Here is an 18,078-nt window from a genome sequence, read left to right on the forward strand (position 1 = left end):
AAAAGAAATAAGAGTGCTCTGGAATTCCACTACCCATAGATAGCCTGTCGACCTTTATATTCTTTTATTTCTCTGCAGAAAAATACATATGCACGTATATGTGTTTATATGTTTACATATATAATGAAAATAAGATCATACTGTGAATCACTTTAAGCCTTGTTACATTTTACTATATATTATAAACTTTGAGTTATTAAATATTCCATTATAATGTTCACTTCCTTTTTCCCCATTATTGGATCCTTAAATTATTGCATATTTTCACTATAATAACTACCGCTATGAATGCCCTGTGTATTTCAGGTTCAGTGCTAAATACTTTTATGCATTCTCTCATTTAATTCTCACGATGGGCCTATGAGGTGGACATTACTATCCCATTCAACAGATGAGCAAACAGAATAATACATTTGTCATACACAGCTATTGTACCTTAGCTGAAAATCAAATGAAGATATATTGGACATCAAAATATAAGTGTTTAATACAGTTTCATACAAATTTATCCTATATAATAAAATGTAAATTTTCCAGTTTAATTTTATTAAAATATCACTTCCATCTAGTACTTCCCTTGTTAACAATATACAATGGAATACAGGCAATCAAAATGTAGTATTTTACCTAAAAACTGAGCAATTTGTTAACAGTAATAATTGGTGCTAGTAATATAGCAAGATGGAAATTGTCATATCATAATTGAGTGGTATTTAAATTGATACAACCTTCTGAAAGCAATTTGGAAATATTAAAGCTTTTAAGTAGTTATATGCAATGACAGGAAGGCACATGAAAAACACTTATAAAAAAAGAAATGTGTATAAATGTGTAAATGTGTACCAAATGTGTATAAATGTATATCAAAAAGACAAAAAACTAAGCTAACAAAAGAGAGTAACTATACAAATTAGACTATGCTATGTGCCATAAAGCCATTTTAAAAATTAAATTTTTAAAAACATGTTATGGTACGGGAAATTCTTCTAAGTGAATGTCAAGAAGGAAAACATTATAAAAAATATACATACTATAGAATCCCAAAACTTTAATTTGTTCATTAAACCATATTTATTGGATGCCTACTTAAGATAATAACTGTTCTTGGCACTGGGGATACAGTAATGAACAAAAGACCAAAACTCTGCTCTCGTATCAGCAGAATATATATAGTAATTATTTTGTCCTTTGTACTCTTTTATATTCTCAATTTTTGTACTTAATTGGATATACACACACATACAGACCCCACATACATAACACACACACACACATAAATGGCATTATCTGTATATATAAATTTTTATAATAGGCATTATATGTATATATACAATTTTATAACTGGCATTATATGCATAAATGATAATACCTGAAGAAATATATCATTCAAAAAATGTCATCCAATCTAAAGTCTGAATGCTTTTAATATCTTTTGCCAATTAAACACATCTTTACTCTTAAACATTATTTTCCAGTACTCTCCAACAAAAATTGCACCCGTGGTACATAGGCATTATGGACTGAATTGTGTCTCCCCCCAATATTCATATGTTAAAGCCCTAACTCCCAAATGCGACTGTATTTGGAAATGAGATACCTTCTTTAAAGGAGGTAATTAAGGTTAAACGAAGTCATAAGGGTGGAGCTCTAATTCAATTGTATTGGTGTCCTTATAAGAAGAGAAAGAGATAGGAGAGCTCCTTCACAGAGAAAAGACTATGTGAAGATGTAGGGAGAAGATAGTCTTCTACAAGCCAAGGAAAGAAGCTCTCGGAAGAAAACAACCCTGCCAGCTCCTTGATCTTGAACTTCTAGCTTCTAGAGCTGTGACAAAATAAATTCCCATTGTTGAAGCCACCCAGTCTGTAGTGTTAACGGCAGCCCAAGCAAACTAATATAATACAGGTTTGTTCACTGTACATGGTAGGGTATACAAGTCACACCAATTCTTTTGTTTTTGCCCTTTTTCCTACTCAGAAAGGGTAGTCTTCTTCATTCATTTATCTTAATTACACCTATCATCCAAAACTCTTTGTAAATTTTATGGACTGAATATATTTCCCAATGACTTCAATCAATACCAATCTCATCTTTCTTAAATTCTATCACATAGTCAATGGTATTATTTGACACTAAATTATTCTTATTTCATTTCTTTTATTTCTACAACTCTAAATGGTAAACAAATGTTTTAATTATGGAGACCATACTTCAAACTTTTTTTTTCCTACTCTATAGAGCCCAGTATATTAATGGTTGCATACAGACACCAGAAATGAAAAAGAGAAAAAAAATTAAGGTGGATAGAAATAATTGGAAGCTGCATTAAATTAGGACAAAAATTTGGGCCCATACTTTCAAAGCCCCAAATGTTCTTTTGATACATCCTATATCTCAACTGCCTGTTACCAATGAAGACATCTCATGGGGTGTCATGCTCCCTTTGGTAGACTCCAGCTTCCTTATCTATTTTGGCTCAATAGTAAGCAATAGTATATTTTCCTGATCTATGAGTACTTCTACTACATCATATTGAGAAAACTCTCTGGGAATCAAAAAACTTAATAACTTTTCTCAATTTGTATTTTTAAGTCATCCATTGATATTAAAGTTTGGGGCAAAAAAAAGTAAAAATTTAAAATTAAAAAAGAAAAAAAATGTGAAGCATTTATCTCAAAATATAATTTCCATAAAACCTGACAAAAGGTAAACTATATGTTTGAACAACAACATACATAAGGTGTACCTTTAAAATTTGATACAGCTAATAAATGATTTATAGTTCTTTAACTTACCCAAACAAATTGGGATTGGGTAATTCCATCTTCTCACAGGCCCAGGCATGCATGTAATATGAGAATGACCCTATATAAACAAGACAATGCAGTTCAGCACACATTTTTAAAAGTGTAAATATAACATAGGATAGTGAATGATAATTATGAAAACAAACTTAATAATATATTACATTTTAATATTTTTCAACATTACTGGAAATATTAGTGTGACTTAAAACAAGAAAGGTAATTATATACACTTGTGATAAAATGTAAAAAATAATAAGCTTTTGGTAGAAAAATTAAGACTCTTTATCACATTAAAACTGTGGTTTTAACATTGTTCTACCAAAACATTTTCTACTAAGGTACTGCAATAATTATATGAAGGAAATGGCCATATACATAGTGATTTATAATAAATTGCAATAATATTCAAGGTGAGATAGATTAAAAAATGATTATAAAATTCTTTCATAAAAAATTGAAAAGTCAACTGAGGTATATTAAATTTTAAAGTCCAGAAAAACTTGATTTCACTTCTGAGACTAATAATTTGGGTTACAAGTTTAAAGACTATAAATTATTAATTTTTACTTTTCTTTCCTCTAAGGAATTTATTTACTTAACATGTGAAATTCTGTCTCAATTTTTTTTTTTAATTTCTTAATAGGTCTATGCTTTAGGGAGATTTTTATGAGGTCATAAATTGAGACCTTCCAAAACACCTACAAAAGAGTATTAATATAAATACGTAAAGTCAGAATATACATTGCAAATCCACACTTTTAGCAATACTTATTTGTAGTTGATTCTTACTGATTCGGGGAATTTATTATCATGGAAGTTTCATTTAATGCTTTAAGTATCACTTTCATTTTTATTTCAAATTCTGAAAATCCAGGCGTTCAGTGGTCACATCCAATGTGAACAGAGAGAAAAGTGAACATTTATTTTGATTCAAAAATCATTTTTGGTTATTTGCAAACACAACAAATTTATTCATTCCAGCAATTTCTCTCATGAATATCTCACTGACAAATTGAATAACTTTTGATTTAATGTTAAATTATGCAGCCTGAGATCAATATTGTTTTATAACCTGTGTATTATCAATGATTAGTCTGTTAAAATATTCTGAAAGGGTAATGGAAGTCAAAGCTAAAAGTTTAAAATAGACTTACCTGAAGAGAATAGCCTTGATCACACTGAAAGGATACTACATCACCAACCATGTATCTGTCTCCAATTTTATTCCCACTGCTAGGAGTTTGTGGTTCAGGACAGGAATCCAAACCAATAGCTAAGAATATTTAGTGATAATAATATAAGTAACTTTCAAATGATGAATGCTTAAATCATGCATATTAAATTACCAAAACTGAATATTGGTGTCATTAAAACTAGATTTTACATTGAGACATTAAGAATGTTCTGTGAACAAGATTTAACGGTATATGGTTAGAGCAATGTGCTTTGGAACTCCACCACAGAACTATTTCAATTTTCGTGGCACCAACCATTAATTAGCTGTGTGATAATACGTGAATTCTTCTTTAACTCACAGCTTAAATGTCTTCTGTGAAATGAAACTAAAAATTCCTAAAAAGAAAATCCCTAAATAAAAATAAGAATAATAATTTATTGTGATAATAAAGTGAAATTATATCTGTAAAACATTCTTAGTAAAATGCCTAAAAAAATTATTTGCTATTTTGTCCATATCACCTGGTACCTTCTTCTGAGAGGGAGATTATGATATAATTCAAAACACTTCCATTATTTTTACATCAACAACTTATTTTTCAACATAAAAGAATAAAAGCATACAGAAGTAAAAGGTTTTTCTGAAATGATTCATTTAGTTTAGCATTTTTAATTGAAATATAGTTGATTTACAATGTTGTGTTAATTTCTGCTGTACAGAAAAGTGATTCAGTTATATATATATATATATATATATATATATATATATATATATATATAAAATATATACTTTTTATATCCTTTTCCAGTATGGTTTATCACAGGATACTGAATATAGTTCTCTGTGCTATAGAGTGGGACCTTGTTGTTTATCCATTCTGTATATAATAATTTGGATCTGCAAACCCCAAACTGCCACTCTGTCCCTCTTCCACCCTCCCCCTTGGTAACCACAAGTCTGTTCTCTATGTCTGTGAGTTTGTTTCTGTTTCATAGATAAGTTCATTTGTGTCATATTTTAGATTCCACATATAGGTGGTATCATATGGTATTTGTCTTTCTCTTTCTGACTTACTTCACTTAGTATGATCATCTCTAGGTCCATCTACATTCCTGCAAATGGCATTATTTCTAAAATGATTCATTTAAAGGAATAAAAATTGTTTGATGTTTTTGCCAAAACATTTTTTCAAACATGTGAATGTATTATTATTAAAAACTTTTTATCTTCAATAAGAGCCAATGTTTATTATCTATTTCTTTGTAGTTCACATTTTGAACTAATCTAATACATATTTGAATGGAGGGAGGAAGCAGTCACCACTCCAAAATCATTATATATATGTGTGAATATATATATTCATTATAAATATTCACACTATATATTTATTTATTAAAAAACATTGAAAACTAAATTCTAAAGTATGACTATATCGTATATATTCCTTCTCTCTTTGACCATGTTATTTCCTTCTGATAGATGCTATCATACATAACACCACCCTCTCCATCACCTTTGTTGTATTTGACATAAACTAATAATGAATAATTATGTAAATAGTTGTTCAGTGTTTATCCCCCTCTGAGAATATAAGTTCCAGAAGGGCAGCTTGAAGCACAGAGTCTTAAGCAAGCACTCAATAAACATTCGTTGTATAGATGAATGAATAGTATATAAAAGAAAGTGCATCCCTATTTTATTTCTTAATAAATACAAACGTCTATCTCTGCAAATGGAAGATAGTTTATCTAATAACATAATGGTCAGAGTAGCTAAAAATGATGTCACATTAAAGGATAGAAAATTAAATAAAAGCAGTGACATGATGGAGTTATGGTTAGATCAGAAAGTAAGGCAGTAAAGAGGAGGAGTAAATTGGCCATTTGGGAATGCATTTGAGGCAGTCCTAAAGGAGACAGGGTCATGTGGACTGTAATTCCAATGCCTGGTGCGGCAATTAGTTAGGTCCCTAAACATATGTCAAATCGCATATTTCTTGATTTTTGTAATCTTGAATTTATAGAACTAGGAAAGATAAGTTACCATTAAGTTGTGACCTACTGTTAAAATTTTAAGGGTTAAATGTCTCACTTCCCCTACTAGATTTTGAGATCCAAGAAAGAAACTGTCTTATATTTACTTTCATCTCATTCAGCACCCACTAATGGGTCTTACACATTAAATTCATCTGATTTCATAGAGTCCTTTTTAAGAATTACTAATCAAAAAAAAGTTATGATATAAGCATATATGTCTTGTCAGTATGATTTCACTTTCCTTTGGTAAGGACTCCTTAGTTTCTTGGGAGTCCTGAACAGTACGTTTATTACCGTTCACCATTAAGGCCATTTATGTGGTCATTCTTGCTGAGAAGGCCAAATTTAGTACACTTTCATTTCTCTTTTCCTTCTTTCTATCAAGTACTCCATTCAGGGTCATACACATAGAAAACTATTAATATCCATAAGTGGTGATTTCCTCCTCTGGGAGGATAAATAAAACTACGGCACAGGGCTTCCCCGGTGGTGCAGTGGTTGAGAGTCCGCCTGCCAACACAGGGAACACGAGTTCGTTCCCCAGTTCGGGAAGATCCCACATGCCGCAGAGCGGCAAAGCCCGGGAGCCATGGTCGCTGAGCCTGCGCGTCCGGAGCCTGTGCTCCGCAACGGGAGAGGCCACAACAGCGAGAGGCCCGCGTACCACGTACCGCAAAAAACAAAAACAAAACAAAACAAAAAAACTACGGCACAGTGATGCCATAGAATATTGAGAGATTTTTAAGTGAGATTTTTCCATATTATATACAGACACAGCAAAATATTTATGAAAGAGTTTTAACTTTAAAATGTGATATAAAACTCTATAAACTATGCAATAACAATTTCGTAGGTTAAAAATTCTTATATGCAAATAATCACAGGGAAAAATAACCAAAAGGAAATATGTGAAATATTAGCAGTGGTTATGATTCTTCATGTGAGATTATTGGTGATTTTTATGTGTTTTCTTGTATATTCCTGCATTTCTGAAATTTTTATAATGGAATGTAAATAATAAAATCACTTATCTATTAGATGAATTAGTATTAGCAGAGAACTTGGGGGTACAAGAATATACTGCTTTCTATTTTTCTAGAAGAGATTGAGTTGGACCTGCTAATCTGTTTAATATGATTGTCTCAGGGAAGAAACCAAGGTAATGAAGTAATAGATAAGAAAGAGAAGTCATGTTGATGACCTCTCTCATTTTTTTGCATTTAATTATTTTACATGCACTAAAGAAAATAAAGCAGAGATATCTGAAAATGCTACAGTTCCTATTTTAAAGTCATTTGTTAATTTACAAAACAGTGATTAAATAGTTTAAAAAATGTCTTCTTTAATAATTATTTTTCATTTCTTTATAAGTAACAATAGCAATAACTTATTCATAGGAATCAACAAAGAAAAGGTATTTGTAAAAGTGTTGCAAAGGATTCTCTCCTACTTAACCAAGCCAATCAGCATATTGAGTCATTTTCATCCTTATGAGTGTAAATTTTGTAAAATTATGTGCTTGGCAATCAAAGATGCTCTCTGAGTGAATTTTTTTAATGAGAATTGGATCAATTAACTAGGTGTTGTAGCCAAAAAAAAAAAAACAGAAATGAATACAGGAACAAATCTATATCAAAAATTGCACAGAGTTAATTACACCTGCTGTCAAATTACTGTGGTTAGTTACCCTGGCTGAAAACATTAAAACCTCAGTTCTTCAATTTCCAACATTTATTTATAAACAAAAATTATTCTTTCCAATTCTGACCACAAGGCAACCTGGAGGAGAAAATGGTGTTAATCATATCATTTATATCTGATCATTCTGCATATATATATATATATATATATATATATAGTATTCCATAATGATTTTAACGAGTCTTTAATGCAATGAGAGAGGGAGACAGGGAGGATAAGAAAGCTAAATTATTGCTAAGACTCCCAGCAACATTGTTTTGTAAAAAGAAAAACCCCTTCATGAATTTGACATGACAACCCATGTATAAATTTATTGAAAATGAAGACCAAAAATACTGGATTTGCATTCATGTGAGAAAAGAACAGGAACTGAACCACGTCTTTGAACAAGAGGTTGTATTCAGTGATAGTGAAGATCTTGTTATTTTAAACATATCACATGTCTTCAATTTAAAATTTTTTCTCTAAATAATGAATACAAATAACCATTATTTCTAGGTTTGCACCATATTTAAGTGTTTTTTAATATGCTAGAATTATCATTTGGCATTCCATATTTATCATTATAACAGTTTGAGAATAATGTAGAAGTTGATGATAATCAAAGGGTGAATTCAATATGAGCTGGGCTACTAGTTTCTGGGCTTGTAGAAATCAGCAATGATAAGCATGCAGACTTTTTTCACCATAATGTACCTTGGATTAATTAATTAATCTACTAAAGAAAATTTGTCAAATACTATTGTTACATGTAATTGAATGTCGATTAAATTCTTTTAGAAGGAACAATTCTGACTTCAGAATTGTTCCTTCAGAACATCAATAGTCACTGATGAGCAGCAGTATAAGTTCAGGAACATGTGGTACAGGCTTCTCTCACGTTTACCTTGATCCTTTTATTTACTTACTTTACTTTCGTTTACCTTACTTAACATTTAACTCAGCATTACTCTGAGAAACTAACTGAATATTCAGTAATAGATACTACTTATCAAATTTTAGCCTACAGAATAAGGATAAGTGAAACGATAAAATAAATAGAATCTGGCACGTAGGTACCATTCATTCATTACATAAGTAATTATTGAGTACCTATTGTGTACTCTTATTGTGTTACATACATGATGGAAATGCAAAGATCAATTAGCAACATAAGCAGTCACGCTCTGAAGAAATTCTTGGTGGAGTAAGAGAGGGGGTTGGTTTAAAAGATGATTTCAGTGTAATTGAACAATCACAATATATGAAGGTTGTCTTCTGTTTAAATAATTATTTCACAGGAACTAACCTATGTGAATACCAAAACATAATACATTTTACCAATTCATGATAATGAAGGGGAAGGTGAATATGCTGTCCTGGCATGTTAAATGAATAATGTTTTAAATTATTTTTCCTTGTTTTATGGAAAAAAGGAGGGGGTGTTTTTTGGTAAAACATACTGTAGTGTTTTGGGAAAGGCAGCAAGAAATGAAGCTGCAAAGGGAGGCAGGATGCAGGTTGTGTAAACAGTCTTATAATCTTAAACAGTGTAGAAAGTTGTAGTTTCCTTCTGTGAGTAATGGAGGGAAAATTCAGTTATTAAGAACACAACCTCTGTCCTCTGTGTGCATACTGGTTTCACTAGTTTCTTGCTTTTTAATTTTTATTTTTATAAAGTCTGAGATGATTTCTATGTCTCAGTTCCCTCACCTATAAAATGGATGCAAAAATACCAACCAACTTCATAGGAATATGGTGATGCATAAAGAAAACAATACATGCATAACACTTAGATAGTCCCAGGAACATGGGAAGCTCTCAACAAATGTTAACTGGCATTAGTGAATGGTTTTAAGCATGGAAGTGAGGTTGTCCATTTGCATTCTACTAAGGACATTTCTTTTTTCTGTTCTCATGAAAGTATGTCTCTGTATGTTTAAGATCAATAGGTCCCATATAAATACTCTAGGAGTATAAAGAACACATGTAAAGATTTCTATAGAGGGCCCAAAACTGAAGTACCTTCAGTTTTATAATTAATTCACAATGAAAAGTTTCTATATACAGCTAAACATATTGGCTTTTCTATGAGAAAATCCAGGAGACCAAGAGCAGTGTTATTGCCTCAAGATATAACCAGAGAAACTTTAGGAATACAAAAGTACAATGCTTTCCAAATTCAGAAACTTAGGCTGAGACATCTCTAAGTCAACAGCACAAAGACATGAAAAGTTAGATGATCATGAAATAAATTTGGTTAAAAGAAAAGAGCAAACTATGCTAAAACTAGAATGGCCCTATATGATTAAGGAATGAAATGTGCTTATAAAGATCAATTACACTTATTTGTGTGTAATATATTCTAAGTTAATGGCAATTTAGATTAGAAATGACAAATATTAATAATTTAATTTGGGCAGGACATGTTTCTATAATTAATAGAAGATGATATGCATAAATTGGAACAAGAGATGATATGAGATGATATGCATAAATTGGAATAAGAAAACTAGTTTAGGTAAAAATATAAATCTTACAATCACTATTTTTCACAAATAATCAATTATCTAATTAGCCCAAAGGAGGAAAATATTTTTAGTGATTATAAAGATAAACTCATTAAGACCTAATGCATTATGTCTTAAGCATATTGCTCAAGGAAGGAGAGCAGTAAAATAACTATCATGTTGAATTGATATCTTTTGTAATTTATAAGCTACAGTTAAATGGATACATTTCTGAGCATTTAATATTTTATGACTTTTTATGATTTGGGTATTCAGACTAGCCCTCTAACTATTGCACAAGATGAAAAGATGTTTTCAGACCACCTGAGTTTTCACAAGATTGACAGAGAAATTATTAGTGGCAGGTATCATGAGTGCTCTCAGGTGTGGGAGGAGAAAAAAATCTATTCCTTAAGGTAACATTACCTTTGTCTTCCTCAGAGACTACATCCTGAGATCTTTGAGCACCCCTAAATTTGTAACACCATTACTGCATGCAGTTTCTCCTTTTAAAATATGTACACTTTATAAGTTCAAAACCAAAAACTGCTCATTGATTTATTGATGTTCACTACCCCTCTAGGATTCTCCAGTAGTGAGATTTATATGTGTGCCTCCACAAATATTAGGAAATATGAGGGAAATTACACATGTATATTATAATCAAATAGTCATTTCAAGACTGTTAATGATGAGGCTGGACCCAGAATCCAAGTGGCAAAGCAACTAGAAACTACAAGTTCTCTTTGTGGAAGCCTATTAACAACTGATATAATTAATGGCCTTTCTTGCACTAGGGACATTTTCCCTAGCAACAAATACATTTGTGCAAGACATGCAATTATAACCAAAATCATATATGTCTAAGTCACACCCACACAAATTGAAGAATAGATTCCCATCTCTCAGTGCTCTTGTGGATCAGGAAACAGAAAAAAATGTGATAACTTCACAGAAGAAAAATGTTGGAAAAAATATATTAACTCAGAGCAGCTACATCTATTCACATGACTACTAAACCAGTACACATTCCCAACACAAAGAATGATGTAGCTTCATCTCAACTTATGATAGCCCATATCAGAAAATGTAAATCAGACTCTCTTAACAAGTGTTTCAGCTTATCTTGATTAAGCAGAGAAAACTGTATTCTCTAACCTCTGGAACGCTGGTATATTTGCCTTAGCTGTAGTTGTGTCTCCTAAGGTTGCTAGGCAAACATTTCTTCTTCCTACCTTCTTTCTCTTCAACATTCAATCCCTTTTGTTATTAACAGAAAGCAAGATTGACTTTTTTTCTTAATATTTTAATTAATATTGGCTACTTCATTATATATCAGGTAATTTGTTAGCATAAAATTAATAGAATTCATCAAAGTTTCAGAAACATGTAATTGGAGTAAATTTCCAAATTTATATTTATTACCTCACTTTGTGTGTCTGTAACTTAGAAAAAATGCTCTGATTTGTGGAACAACTACAACCTCTAAGAGAGCATAGTTTGAGCAGTATGGCCATAAATGTTAAAAAATATATTCATGAAGGTGGTCAAAAGGTACAAACTTCCAGTTATTAGATAAATAAGTGTAATGTACTAGGGGTGCAATGTACGACATGATGGCTACAGTTAACACTGCTGTATGATATACAGAAAAGTTAAAAGAGAGTAGATCTTAAGAGTTCTCATCACAAGGAGAAATTTTTTTCCTTTCTTTTTTTGTATCTATATGAGATGACAGATAAACCTGTTACAGTAATCTAAATCTGTGGTAGTAATCATTTCACAATATACGTAAATCAAACCACCATTTCATACACCTTAAACTTAAACAATGATGTATGTAAATTATTTCTCAATAAAACTGGAAAAGATTTTTTAAAAAGTATTTGGAAACTAAAAGGTAGAAATATTAATCTCTATTTTCTAGAATTTTATTACTCAATTTCAAATGTTCTTCTATGTATGGAAGCTAAAGATTCAAATAGATATAAAAATGGGATTCTAAATCATTTTTGTCCACTACATTATATGTCCTCTGAAGTATCTATCTGGGATATGTGAGTATTAAGAGAACACTGAATTTATAGTTTAAAAGAAAAAAAATCAGTTTTTTATTGATTATCATAATTTGATTAACTTCTAAAAGCCTAACTGGTAAATTAATAAGTTTGACAGGGCATTCAACCCATTTCCAATCTTTAGGAAAACAGCTTTCAAAGCCATCTTGGTATTTGTCTTATGTATATGTATAGCTGATTCACTTTGTTATAAAGCAGAAACTAACACACCATTGTAAAGCAATTACACTCCAATAAAGATGTAAAAAAAAAAAAGCCATCTTGGAAGACAGGTGTCTAATCCTAAATTCAGAAGTTCCCAGAAGGGGTTACATAATCTTTCAATAACTGATACTAACATTTAACACTTTTTACTGCCAGAAAAAAAGCTTTACCCAAACTGAACTTCTCTTCATGAATCGCTATGAATTATCTTCAAAATTCCTATAGAACATCCTTAGTCTACTGACTAGGCCTGTACTTAGTGTCCTAGTGTGGTAGAAAGGATTTTGGCTCCCATGATGTTACACCGGCAAGCATGCTATGTTACATGGCAAAATGAATTTGTGGATAAAATTAAGAAGGCTAATAAGCTGACCATAAAATATACAGGTTATTGGATGATTACCGGATGATTTTATATATATACGTAAAATGTGGTATCCTTTTACCATTTTTTCTTACATTGCAAGTAGCACCAAATGCACCTTCCATGTAAGTTTCATTCTTGAATGCTTATACCTAAACTGGCATTATCATTAGTTAAACTGGGAAGTACTTTTGGTTCCTAGATCCCACTGCAAGGTGTGAGATCTAATATTATAGATAAATAAAAGTGTTATGTTGATTTTAATTTATTTAATTTAATATCTAACATCTAAAAATCAAAGAAAAAGTCTAAAAAATTAAAAGGCCAGCTCTCCAAAGGAATAAAGCAAAACTGTGATCATATACAAAGTGATATCTAAAGTAAAAACCAAAACAAAACACCAGAAACCTAAGAACCATTCTCTACACCTCTCTCTCTCTCATCTCCAACATCTAAGTGGCCATAAATCTTTCAATTTTACCTTACCATCTCCTGCATCTTTTAACATTTCATTTACACAACCACAATAACCATCTTCAGTTTCTCATTTGAACCACTGCTACTCCTTTCCTTGGGCATATTCTCTTCCTGCAATGCATTCCCCACTTTCCAAAATAAAAGGACCTTTGAAAATTCAAAACTGACCACGCTACTCCTCAAATTGAAATCCTTCAACGAATCTCCTCTTTCTACAAAATAAACCTGTCTGTCATCTCCTTAATCTAATCTTCTGGCACTTAAGATACAATGACAATGACAAATACAACCCAGTCATGTGGGTTCATCTCATTATCAGGAAAGGATGATGTTTCTTGAGGGTTTACTATGTACCTGGGCCTATGATAAACACTTTACATGGATGATCTCATTTAACCCTGACACAATCTTTCAAGTTATATGCTATTATTATCACATATTATAGGTGAGGAAACTGAGTTCTTAGGGAACCTTACAAATCACCTAATGTCACATGGCTATCAAATGGCAGTTCCAAGACAGAAACCTAAGTCTGATTCCAGGATAAAGTATCTTATGTCCACCTACATCCTTGGAGGTCCCTTCAAAGTACCAAGCTATCTCCATACATATACTTTCTTATCTGCCAAAAGGACTTAGATTTGTCCTTTTGTGAAGTCTTCCCTGACCCCACCACCAGGAACCCCTAACAGTTTTGATCACTACCTTCTCTGTGTCATCACCTACATTATACAAGATGTCCTCATACTTCGGCCATTGTGAGAGTAATCTTGGAAGGTTGGTGAAAAGTGCAAATGCTTGGCTGAATCTCATGAAGACTGACAGTCTGTTAGGGTGGAGTCTCATCATCTGGATTTTTAACAAGATTTCAAGATAACTATAGTGCACAATTATCTGAGAAGTACCAATTTATCTAAACTATAGTTACTGTGTTTACACTGTAATTTTGCAATTATTGCTACTTTCGTGTTCTTACTCTCAGTTAGTCTGAAGCTTTTTTTTTTAGGGCTGGGTCTTATGCAAATATGCAGCACTAACACCTAGAAAGTATACCTAACATTTAGTAGGTAGTCAACAAAATTTTAATAAACAAGTATGTTTGTGCTTATATTTTGGAAGCAATAAGGAGATGGAAAATTATGGGAGGAAATTAATTATGGCCTTTCTTCAGTAGATAATAGGAAAACAATGATATGAAGTTATCAAAATGGACCTCTAGAAATATTAACGAGACCAAGGCATGAGAAGGATAAATTGGGCAGAAGGAACATCAGATCTGTATAATCATAATCATAATCATACTCATAATCAGGTATCCCAAAGTTAAAATGGCATGATCTCAAGTCAAAGGAGAAAAATTGCACTATATGATAAACATCAGCCATTTGTCAGCATTTCCCTTTTAAGTAAACACAAAGCAAGGTCTATGTGTTTAGTATGTGCCATCAGATAATCTAGCTTGTTTTTTTTCTGAAAACCTCATGACTGAGTAGGAAAATCAGACAGAGAAAATATTCACTTGCTAGAAGGAATCTCAGCCAAATTTCCTTTTCTCAAGACAGAAGAACATCTGCTATGTTTCCTGAAACATTTACTTAAAACTTACTTAAAATATTCCTTTAGGGATTTAGAAAGAGTCCACTTTCTTGGTTAAAAGGAAAAAAAAACATGAAATCTGTCATTTTTACAGCAAACCTTAATGTCTTTTGCATCTGTTGCTGGTATTCATAGTGTGATTATGAGACTGTTATTTCTCCGATGTGATTACTTCCTTATGTTACCCTGTGAGCAGAACTGTTATATCAGGGGTTGTCAGAAATGAAATACCAAAGATGTGCAGTGAAATAGGTGTCTTCTCAATGGAGAAAAGCTAATATAACTACCTTGTTTATAACCCACACACATACACACACACAATTATTTTTCCCAGTACCTAAGTGCTTAAGCATTTTGCTTTTTCTAAATATTGAAACAAATAAAAAAAATTTTTCTTAAAATCCTTGTTTATACTCATTTAAAAATATATTTTTTTTCTTACAGAGGATATTGTGTTCTTAGATCTCAACCACTGATTTGGGAGGCTTCTGAATACATAAGGAAGTTCTTCAAAAATTTTCTGTCTAGTTAATACAATCTGCCTCCACAAGTGGACAGACTCTTACATTACCACAAAATATTCTTCCACTAAGTGGTTATTACCATTTTGAAACAGAAATTAAGGTGCCCTTTCCTCAAATAAGTCAGATTATTTGCAAAAAAATCATTGTGTTTGGGTATATTCTCTCAAGTTTCTGGAAATAATACACTCAATTTGCAAACAGTGAACAGACAGACTTTGAGATTGCCATGCTGGACACTGTACCAAAACCACATCTGCTCTACCCAGCATTTGATCCACCAAATCCATTGAAACTGCTTTTCAACATGTTATTGACAAAGCAGTTAAAATGCATGCCATAGCTAGTTTTATATATTTGTCTTTAAAGACTAGAGCAGAGGTTATTAGTCGTTTTAATTCTGTAAAGTTCTATTTAAATTTCCTTGTTCAACGTTTCCCCATTCTCTTGCACTTACTCAATATTTTGCAAATACTATGTTAATGCCCTTATTGATTAGACAATAGATTTGAAAACATTTAGAATATTCCAAAATGTATTAAAGTAACAGTAGGCATTCTTCGGCACCAATTTCTCTACTGTCCACTAAATGTATCTCTTTTTCCCCTCCTCTCTTAATCTGTCCTTCTGTCCTATTTGGGCTCTTTTTCCCCATACTTTCTAACTTTCTTTTTCTCATATAATTCTCTACATTTCTTCATTTCTCTATTTATAGTTCCCATTTTAATTCAGGTTCACTGACTTTGTTTAAAAACAACACACAAAACTGGAGGATATTTTTCAGACAATATTACCACATGTAACTATTTAGTGAGGCATTTATTTAATTTCTCCAAAAAGAAAGTTCTTTTCTACCTGGAGAATATTTTAACTTCTTCTGTTAAGTTATAATTTGATAAAAATTAATGTTTTAATATACTTTTATAAGCTCTTTGTAGTACTGGTATTTTTATTATATTTACCTTAATCCAGGGATTATTTTAGAATTTTGTACCTATTAAAAGAAAGCATTCACTTGGACTGGAAGAATTAGTATTGTTAGAATGGCCATACTACCAAAAGCAATCTACATATTTAATGCGATCCCTATCAAATTACCCATGACCATTTCACAGAACCAGAACAAATAATCTTAAAATTTATGTGCAACCACAAAAGACCCTGAATTACCAAAGCAATCCTGAGGAAAAAAAACAAACCCCTCCCAGACTTCAAACAATATTACAAAACTATAATAATCAAAACGGCACTGTGTTGGTGCAAAAACAGATGTATAAATCAATGGAATAGAATACAGAGCCCAGAAATAAACACACACACCTGTGGTCAATTAATCTTCAAAAAAGGAGACAAGGATATACAATGGAGAAAAGGCAATCTTTTCAGCAAGTGGTGTTGGGAAAGCTGGACAGCCTCATGTAAATCAATGAAGTTAGAACACTCCCTCACACCACATACAAAAATAAACTCAAAATTGTTTAAAGATCTAAACATAAGATGTGACACCATAAAACTCTTAGAAGAGAACATAGGCAAAACATTGTCTGACATAAATCGTAGCAATATTTTCTTTGATCATATTCCCAAGGCAAAAGAAATAAAAGCAAAAATAAACAAATGGGACTCAATCAAACTTATAAGCTTCTGTACAGCCAAGGAAACCATAAACAAAATGAAAAAATAACCTATGGATAGAATGGGCATCAACAGAAAATCTACAAACAACAAATGCTGAAGAGGGTGCTGAGAAAAGGGAACCCTCTTGCACTGTTGATGGGAATGTAAATTGACACAGCCACTATGGAGAACAGTATGGAGGTTCCTTAAAAAACTAAAAATAGAATTACCATATGATCCAGCAATCCCACTACTGGGCATATACCCAGAGAAAACCATTACTGAAAAAGACACATGCACCCCAATGTTCATTGCAGCACTATTTACAATAGCCAGGTCATGGAAGCAACCTAAATGCCATTGACAGATGAATGGATAAAGAAGATGTGGTACATATATATAATGGAATATTACTCAGCCATAAAAAGGAACAAAATTGGGTCATTTGTTGAGACATGGATGGATCTAGAGACTGTCATACAGAATGAAGTATGTCAGAAAGAGAAAAACAAACATCGTATATTAATGCATATATGTGGAACCTAGAAAAATGGTACAGATGAACCAGTTTGCAAGGCAGAAATTGAGACACAGATGTAGAGAACAAATGTATGGACACCCAGGGGGGAAAGCGGCAGGGGGTAGTGGTGGTGGTGTGATGAATTGGGCCATTGGGATTGACATGTATACACTGATGTGGATAAAACTCATGACTAATAAGAAACTGCTGTATAAAAAAATAAATAAAATAAAATTCAAAAATTCAGAAGAAAACCAAAAAAAAAGAAATACAAAAAAAAAGAAATACCTACAGAATGGGAAAAAATATTTGCAAACAATGCTACTGACAAGGGATTAATTTCCAAAATATACAAATAGCTCATGTAACTCAGTATCAAAAAAAAAACAAATAAACCAGGAAACCCAATCAAAAAATTGACTCAAGACCTAAATAGACATTCCAAACAATTCATACAGATGGCCAATAGGCATATGAAAAGATGCTCAACA

The 18,078-nt window shown here is 31.9% G+C and overlaps 1 protein-coding gene across 3 annotated transcripts in view; it reads right to left on the minus strand.

The window, feature by feature from the left end:
• The window catches only part of CSMD3 (CUB and Sushi multiple domains 3), a 1,081,491-nt gene that overhangs the window by 123,172 nt on the left and 940,241 nt on the right, over positions 1 to 18,078 (minus strand). For all 3 annotated transcript variants that reach the window (XM_033843074.1, XM_019931944.2, XM_019931943.2), the window contains 2 exons: positions 3,962 to 4,080; positions 2,796 to 2,865 (listed from right to left, as the gene is read on the minus strand). In XM_033843074.1, coding sequence (XP_033698965.1) covers positions 2,796 to 2,865; positions 3,962 to 4,080 — 189 coding nt within the window. The remainder of the gene's footprint in view (positions 1 to 2,795; positions 2,866 to 3,961; positions 4,081 to 18,078) is intronic.

Source organism: Tursiops truncatus, chromosome 17 (genome assembly GCF_011762595.2).
Source record: "Tursiops truncatus isolate mTurTru1 chromosome 17, mTurTru1.mat.Y, whole genome shotgun sequence".
In the NCBI taxonomy this organism is placed as follows: domain Eukaryota; kingdom Metazoa; phylum Chordata; class Mammalia; order Artiodactyla; family Delphinidae; genus Tursiops; species Tursiops truncatus.